General features: G+C 48.1%; 1 protein-coding gene across 1 annotated transcript; it reads right to left on the bottom strand.

The window, feature by feature from the left end:
• Positions 1 to 236: 236 nt before the first annotated feature.
• LOC127327055 (uncharacterized) lies at positions 237 to 2,426 on the bottom strand. The gene has a single exon (XM_051353839.1). It carries the CDS (start codon positions 2,424 to 2,426, stop codon positions 237 to 239), a length of 2,190 nt encoding a protein of 729 aa, XP_051209799.1.
• Between the last annotated feature and the right edge of the window lie 5,629 nt (positions 2,427 to 8,055).

The raw sequence follows: 8,055 nt of genomic DNA, 5'->3' as shown, positions 1-8,055 counted from the left end.
GGCTGGTCGGGCGAGCGACCCTGCTGCAGGATCCAGTAGCCGTGTTCGCTTGACGGCGTAAGGGTCATGGGGCTAGCTGGGCCTGGTGTTGCGACCGTTTTGCCTGTCGTGCCCTTGTTAGCCGAGCTACTTGGCTGATCGTGGATTGCGCTGTCAGCAGCAGCAATCGAAAGTCTCCTAGTCCCTAAGTAGCGCGATTCGGCGACTGGGCTCGTGGCGGTGAGATGGGAGATATGTCAGTGCGGCGAGAGATGGCGAGACGGTCGAGGGAGGCGATTGAGGCAACATGCGACTTTATTTGATAAAGTGTAGAATCGATAGAGGAGGTTGATGTTCCAGGGGCTCTCAACTTCCCTGGTGAGTGTCTCGCCTCTGTCGGCGAACGGTCCTTCCCAAGGGGGATAGAGCTCGTGCATGCCTTTCTTTTCCTGGATTAACCGGAGGACGAGGTCGCCTTTTTGGAAGGAGCGACCGCGGACGCGGCGACTATGGTAGCGGCGAAGGCCTTGCTGGTAAATGACCGTCCTGGAGAGTGCGAGGTCTCGTACCTCGTCGAGGAGGTCGACGTTGTCTTGCCGAGCGTGCTCGTTCTCTTCTTCGACGTAGTTGGCGACTCGTGGTGAATCATGGGCGATGTCGGTGGGCATGACAGCTTCAGCGCCGTACACCAAGAAGAAAGGCGTGAAGCCAGTCGACCTGTTCGGTGTTGTGCGAATGCCCCAGAGTACGACTGGGAGTTCTTCAGCCCAGCATCCGGCCGCGCGCTCCAGGGGTACCACCAGTCGTGGCTTGATTCCGTGGAGGATGCTCTGGTTCGCCCTTTCTGCTTGCCCGTTCGACTCCGGGTGTGCGACTGACGCGAGGTCGAGTCGGATGCCTTTTTCTTCGCAAAAATCGGCCATTCCTCCCTTGGCGAAGTTGGTTCCGTTGTTCGTGATGATGCTATGAGGGTAGCCGTAGCGGTAGATCAATTCCCGTAAGAATTTGGTGGCCGTTTTGCCGTCGCACTTCTTGATGGGTTTCGCCTCCACCCATTTGGTGAATTTGTCCACGACGACAAGGAGGTGAGTGTACCCGCCGGGGGCTGTCTTGAATTTTCCCACCATGTCCATGCCCCAGACAGCGAACAACCAGGTGAGGGGTATGGTTTTCAGTGTCGAGCCCGCCATGTGCGACTGGCTCGCGTATTTGCGGACGAGGTCGACTGCATCTTCATGGGCTGTTGGACAGTAGAAATCGTGGCGGAAGGCTTTGGCTACAATCGAACGCGCGCCTGCGTGGTGTCCGCAGTCGCCTGCGTGGATGTCACGCAGGATCTTGCGCCCTTCTTCGGTGGGAACGCACCGCTGGAATACTCCGGAAACGCTGCGTTTGTAGAGCTCATTGTTGATGATGGTGAAGGACTTGCAGCGGCGTACGAACATGCAAGCCTTTGTCTCGTCCATCGGTAATACCTGGCGCTCGAGGTAGCTTATGTATGGCTCCATCCAATCCCCAGTGTCGGAGGCGAGTGCGACTAAGACGGAGTCGGGTGCGGGTGGTTCGGCGATGTCGATCTCCCGCGGCGTGCGCACCGACGAGTGAGTAAGGATGTCGAGGAAGCCGCTTAGAGGGGGTGGGAGTCGCTTGGACCCGAGCCTGGCCAATGCGTCTGCCTCTTCGCTCTTGCGCCTGTCGACCCACTCGACGACGTGGCCGACGAAGATGGCGCCGGCCTGGTCGACCGCTCGCTTGTAGGCGATCATGTTGGTATCGGTGGCGTCGCAGGTGCCGGATGTCTGGCTGGCGACGAGATCGGAGTCACCGAGGCAACGTAGTCGTGTTGCGCCCATTTCTTTCGCGATGCGCATGCCGTGGAGGAGTGCCTCGTACTCGGCCATGTTGTTGGTGCAGGGCTCGAATCGGAGTTGCAGGACGTATCTCACGATGTCGCCTTTAGGCAAAGTGAGGACGACCCCTGCTCCCGCTCCTTCGAAGTTTTTGGAGCCATCGAAGTGTAGTGTCCAATACTTGAGATCCGCCGGGGAGCTCGGCTGCTGGGCTTCTTCCCAATCGGCGAGGAAGTCGGCTAGTGCTTGGGACTTGATGGCGTGGCGTGACTCGTACGTGATGTTGTGGACGTCGAGTTCGACTGCCCACTTGGTGATCCGGCCGGTTGCGTCACGGTTGCGGATGATATCAGCGAGTGGTGTTAAAGCGACTACCTTGATGGGATGTTCGTGGAAGTAAGGGGCCAGTCGCCGCTGGGCCCTGAGCATGGAGTGTACCCGTTTTTGGTAGTGCGGGTACCACTGCTTCGACTCGATTAGGGCTTCGCTTATGTAGTAGACTGGTCGTTGAGTCAGCTGATCTTTCCCTTCCTCCTTGCGCTCAACGATCATGACTGCACTTATTGCGTGGCTGGAGGCGGTGACGTACAGCAGCATGGTTTCTTGTGGGAGCGGGGCCGCGAGGAAAGGAGCGTTTCTCAAGGCGTTCTGGAGTTCTTAGAGGGCCTTCTTCGCTTCGTCTGTCCATTCGAACGAGTCCGATTTCTTCAGGAGACAGTAGAGTGGCGTGGCCTTGTCGCCGAGTCGGGGGATGAAGCGACTGAGGGCTGCGACTCGCCCGACGAGTTTCTGCGCGTCGACCAGGCAGGTTGGTCGCTTGGTTCGCATGACTGCTGAAGTCTTTTCCGGGTTGGGCTCGATGCCGCGCTTGGAGACGACGTAGCCAAGGAGTTGCCCTGAAGGGACCCCGAAGGTGTCAAGGGGTTGAGCTTGATCTGGTAGCGCCACAGATTTGCGAAGGTCTCGGCGAGGTCGGCGACTAAGTCATCCTGCCGAGTCGACTTGACCACCACGTCGTCTATGTAGACGTGGACGTTGCGTCCAATTTGACTTTCCCGACAACTGTTCATGCACCGCTGGTAAGTAGCTCTGGCGTTTCTGAGGCCGAAGGTCATGGGCGTGTAGCAGTAGGCGCCGAGCGGCGTGATGAAAGCCGTTTTCTCCTGGTCTTTGATATGTCTCCAACGTATCTATAATTTCTTATGTTCCATGATTGTTTTATGACAATACCTACATGTTTTATACACACTTTATGTCATATTTATGCATTTCCCGGAACTAACCTATTAACAAGATGCCGAAGTGCCAGTTCCTGACTTCCTGTTTTCTGCTGTTTTTGGTTTCAGAAATCTTACACAAGAAATATTCTCGGAATTGGACGAAATCAAGGCCCACGATCTTATATTTCCACGAAGCTTCCAGAAGACCGAAGAGGGACCAGAGGGGAGGCCCAGGGCCCCCACACGCTATGGCGGCGCGGCCAGAGGGGGGGCGCCCCCTACTGTGTGGGCCCCCCAGAGCCCTTCCGACTCCGTCTCTTCGCCTATTTAAGCCCTGGTGACCTAAAACTTCGAAACGAATAAGCCACGATACGGAAAACCTTCTAGAGCCGCCGCCATTGCGAAGCCAAGATTCGGGGGACATAAGTCTCTGTTCCGGCACGCCGCCGGGACGGGGAAGTGCCCCCGGAAGGCATCTCCATCGACACCACCGCCATCTTCATCGCCATTGCTGCTTCCATGATGAGGAGGGAGTAGTTCTCCCCCGAGGCCGAGGGCTCTACCGTAGCTATGTGGTTCATCTCTCTCTTTGTGATCTAGTTGAATATCATCTATGTGCTACTCTAGTGATGTTATTAAAGTAGTATATTCCTCCTCCATGATGTAATGTTGACAGTGTGTGCATCATGTAGTACTTGGTATAAGCTATGATTGTGATCTCTTGTAGATTATGAAGTTAATTATTACTATGATAGTATTGATGTGATCTATTCCCCCTTTCATAGCCTGTCGGTGACGGTGTGCATGTTATGTTAGTACTCGGTATAATTGCAATGGTCTATCATGCACTCTAAGGTTACTTAAATATGAACTCCGAATGTTGTGGAGCTTGTTAACTCTGGCTTGAGTGTGCTCTTGTAGCCCTACACAATGAATGGTGTTTGTTATCCAACAAGAGAGTGTAGAGTAGTTTCAGTTATGTGATCAATGTTGAGAGTGTCCACTAGTGAAAGTAGGATCCCTAGGCCTTGTTTCCACACATCGAATCTCCGTTTATTTACTGTTCTACTGCATGTTTACTCGCTGCCATATTTATTTCAGATTGCTATTAGCACTCATATTCATCCATATCACTTGTATTTCACTATCTCTTCGCCGAACTAGTGCACCTATACATCTGACAAGTGTATTAGGTGTGTTGGAGACACAAGAGACTTCTTGTATCGTAATTGCAGGGTTGCTTGAGAGGGATATCTTTGACCTCTTCCTCCCTGAGTTCGATAAACCTTGGGTGATTCACTTAAGGGAAACTTGCTGCTGTTCTACAAACCTCTGCTCTTGGAGGCCCAACACTGTCTACAGGAAAAGAAGCCAACAGTAGACAGCAAGCTATTTTCTGGCGCCGTTGCCGGGGAGGTAAGGTAAAAGGTATTCACATCCTCCGACTACTAAGCTATTTCCTAGCATTGTTGCCGTTGTGTGAGTGCTCGAAGCTATTTCCTTTAGATCCTGCAATTGCATCTTTTTGTTTCTTGTTTTTATTTTTCACTAGTTAGGCATAATGGAAAACAACAGTGAGCTTTTTAATCTATTTCCTGAGTTAAGACATGGATTGTTTGATGCGAAAATTAAAAAACCTATGGAACCTTATTTGCATGCTAGTAGCAATATTATTAGTATGAACGCAATTACTGATAATGCTATGGAAGAATCTAAGCTTGGGGAAGCTGGTTTTGATGAGCATGATATTTTTAGTCCCCAAGCATGGAGGAGAAAATTTACTTTGATGATACTTTACCTCCTATATATGATGATTACAATGATGATTGTGATATTTTCAGTCCATCTACTATTGAGGATAAAATTCATTATGATTACTCTATGCCTCCAATTTATGATGATTATAATGATGGTTGTGATAGTTTTACTCCCACTATTACTAATAAAATTGATTATACTTATGTGGAGAGTAATGATACTTTTATGCATGAGACTCATGATAAGAATGCTTTATGTGATAGTTATATTGTTGAGTTTGTTCATGATGCTACTGGAAGTTATTATGAGAGAGGAAAATATGGTTGTAGAAATTTTCATGTTACTAAACACCTCTCTATATGCTGAAAATTTTGAAGTTACTCGTGTTTTATCTTCTTATGCTTGTCACTTTGTTCTTCATGAATTTGTTTATTTACAAGATTCCTTTTCATAGGAAGTGGGTTAGGCTTAAATGTGTTTCAAATTTGCTTTTTGATGCTCTCTTTTGCTTCAACTACTATTTCCTGCGAGTGCATCATTGAAATTACTGAGCCCATCTTAATGGCTATAAAAAAGCACTTCTTGGGAGATAACCCATGTCTTTATTTTACTATAGCAATTTTTGTTTTATATTTGAGTCTTGGAAGTTGTTACTACTGTAGCAACCTCTCCTTATCTTTATTTTATTGCATTGTTGTGCCAAGTAAAGTCTTTGATAGTAAAGATGATACTAGATTTGGATTACTGCGCAGAAACAGATTTCTTGCTGTCACGAATTTGAGTAGTATTCTCTGTAGGTAACTCAGAAAAATCTGCCAATTTACGTGAGTGATCCTCAGATATGTACGCAACTTTCATTCAGTTTGAGCATTTTCATCTGAGCAAGTTAAGTGCCTCAGAAAAATTCGTCTTTACGGACTGTTCTGTTTTGCCAGATTCTGCCTTTTATTTTGCATTGCCTGTTTTGCTATGTTTGATGGATTTCTTTGTTCCATTAACTTTCAGAAGCTTTGGGCAACGTCCAGAAGTGTTAAGAATGATTGTGTCACCTCTGAACATGTGAATTTTTGAATATGCACTAACCCTCTAATGAGATTGTTTTGAGTCTGGTGTGGAGGAAGTTTTCAAGGATCAAGAGAGGAGGATGATACAATATGATCAAGAAGAGTGAATACTCTAAGCTTGGGGATGCCCCCGTGGTTCATCCCTGCATATTTCAAGAATATGTAGGGAATCGTTGCATAGAAAACAAAAAAATTCCTACCGCGAGAACGCAATCCAAGCCAAGATGCAATCTAGAAGATGGGAGCAACAAGGGGATGAACGAGACTAACCCTTGAAGATTTCCAAAGCCTATAAGAGTAGGCTCTTATTGCTGCGGTAGACGATCACTTGCCGCTTGCAAAAGCGCGTAGAAGATCTTGATCACAGTGCCACAATCGGGCAGCACCTCCGTACTCGGTCACACGTTCGGTGTTGATGAAGACGACGTCCTTCTCCCCGTTCCAGCAGGCAGCGGAAGTAGTAGCTCCTCCTTGAATCCGGTAGCACGACGGCGTGGTGGCGGTGGCGGTGGAGATCTCCGGCGGAGCTTCGCTAAGCGTGCGGGAGAAGAGGAGGAGAGAGGGGGCGGCTAGGGTTTGGGAGAGGGGGTGGCCGACCTCCTTGGGTGCGGCCAAGGTGGGGTGGTTCTAGTGGCCGGCCCCCTCCCCTATGCCCCTCATTATATAGGTGGATCCCCAAGTGTTGGACTACAAGTCTTCGAATAAGACCCCAACACTAGAACCTTCCATGTAGTAGGAAGACCTACCCAAGGTGGGAATCCCACTTGAGGTGGGATTCCCCCCTTCCATGTGGAGGGGTGGCCGGCCCCCTTTGGTGGAGTCCACCTTGGACTCCACCCTCTAGGGTTGGCCGGCCATGGGGAGGTGAAGTCCCTCCGGGACTCCTCCTTCCTTAGTGATTCCTTCCGGACTTTTCTAGAACCTTCTAGAACCTTCCGCAAAATCACCGGATCATTTTAAATCTTATAAAATGACTTCCTATATATGAATCTTATTCTCCGGACCATTCCGGAACTCCTCGTGATGTCCGGGATCCCATCCGGGACTTCGAACAAAACTTCGAACTCCATTCCATATTCAAGTTCTACCATTTCAACATCAAACCTTAAGTGTGTCACCCTACGGTTCGCGAACTATGTGGACATGGTTGAGTACTCTATCCGACCAATAACCAATAGCGGGATCTGGAGATCCATAATGGCTCACACATATTCAACGATGACTTAGTGATCAAATGAACCATTCACATACGATACCAATTCCCTTTGTCACGCGATATTTTACTTGTCCGAGGTTTGATCATCGGTATCACTCTATACCTTGTTCAACCTCGTCTCCTGACAAGTACTCTTTACTCGTACCGTGGTATGTGGTCTCTTATGAACTTATTCATATGCTTGCAAGACATTAGATGACATTCCACTGAGAGGGCCCAGAGTATATCTATCCGTCATCGGGATGGACAAATCCCACTATTCATCCATATGCCTCAACTCATACTTTCCGGATACTTAATCCCACCTTTATAACCACCCATTTACGCAGTGGCGTTTGATGTAATCAAAGTACCTTTCCGGTATAAGTGATTTACATGATCTCATGGTCATAAGGACTAGGTAACTATGTATCGAAAGCTTATAGCAAATAACTTAATGACGTGATCTTATGCTACGCTTAATTGGGTGTGTCCATTACATCATTCATACAATGACATAACCTTGTTATTAATAACATCCAATGTTCATGATCACGAAACCATGATCATCTATTAATCAACAAGCTAGTTATACAAGAGGCTTACTAGGGACTCTTTGTTGTTCACATAACACACATGTATTAATGTTTCGGTTAATACAATTATAGCATGGTATGTAAACATTATCATAAACACAAAGATATATTATAATAACCATTTTATTATTGCCTCTTGGGCATATCTCCAACAGTCTCCCACTTGCACTAGAGTCAATAATCTAGTTTACATTTGTAAAGATATAACACCTTGGCCTTCTGGTGCTTTATCATGTTTTGCTCACGGGAGAGGTTTTAGTCAACGGATCTGACACGCTCAGAAACGTATGTATTTTGTAATTCATTTGCGTCTCAACGCATCACTCATTTCCAAATGAGTTGGCATTAAATATGTTTGATCTTCTGGTGGAACCTTAATTCCGCGGTCTGAAA

The sequence above is a fragment of the Lolium perenne genome, chromosome 3, assembly GCF_019359855.2.
Source record: "Lolium perenne isolate Kyuss_39 chromosome 3, Kyuss_2.0, whole genome shotgun sequence".
In the NCBI taxonomy this organism is placed as follows: Eukaryota; Viridiplantae; Streptophyta; class Magnoliopsida; order Poales; family Poaceae; genus Lolium; species Lolium perenne.
Note: the sequence above shows the minus strand (reverse complement) of the source record. Positions and strands in the feature narration are given on the sequence as shown.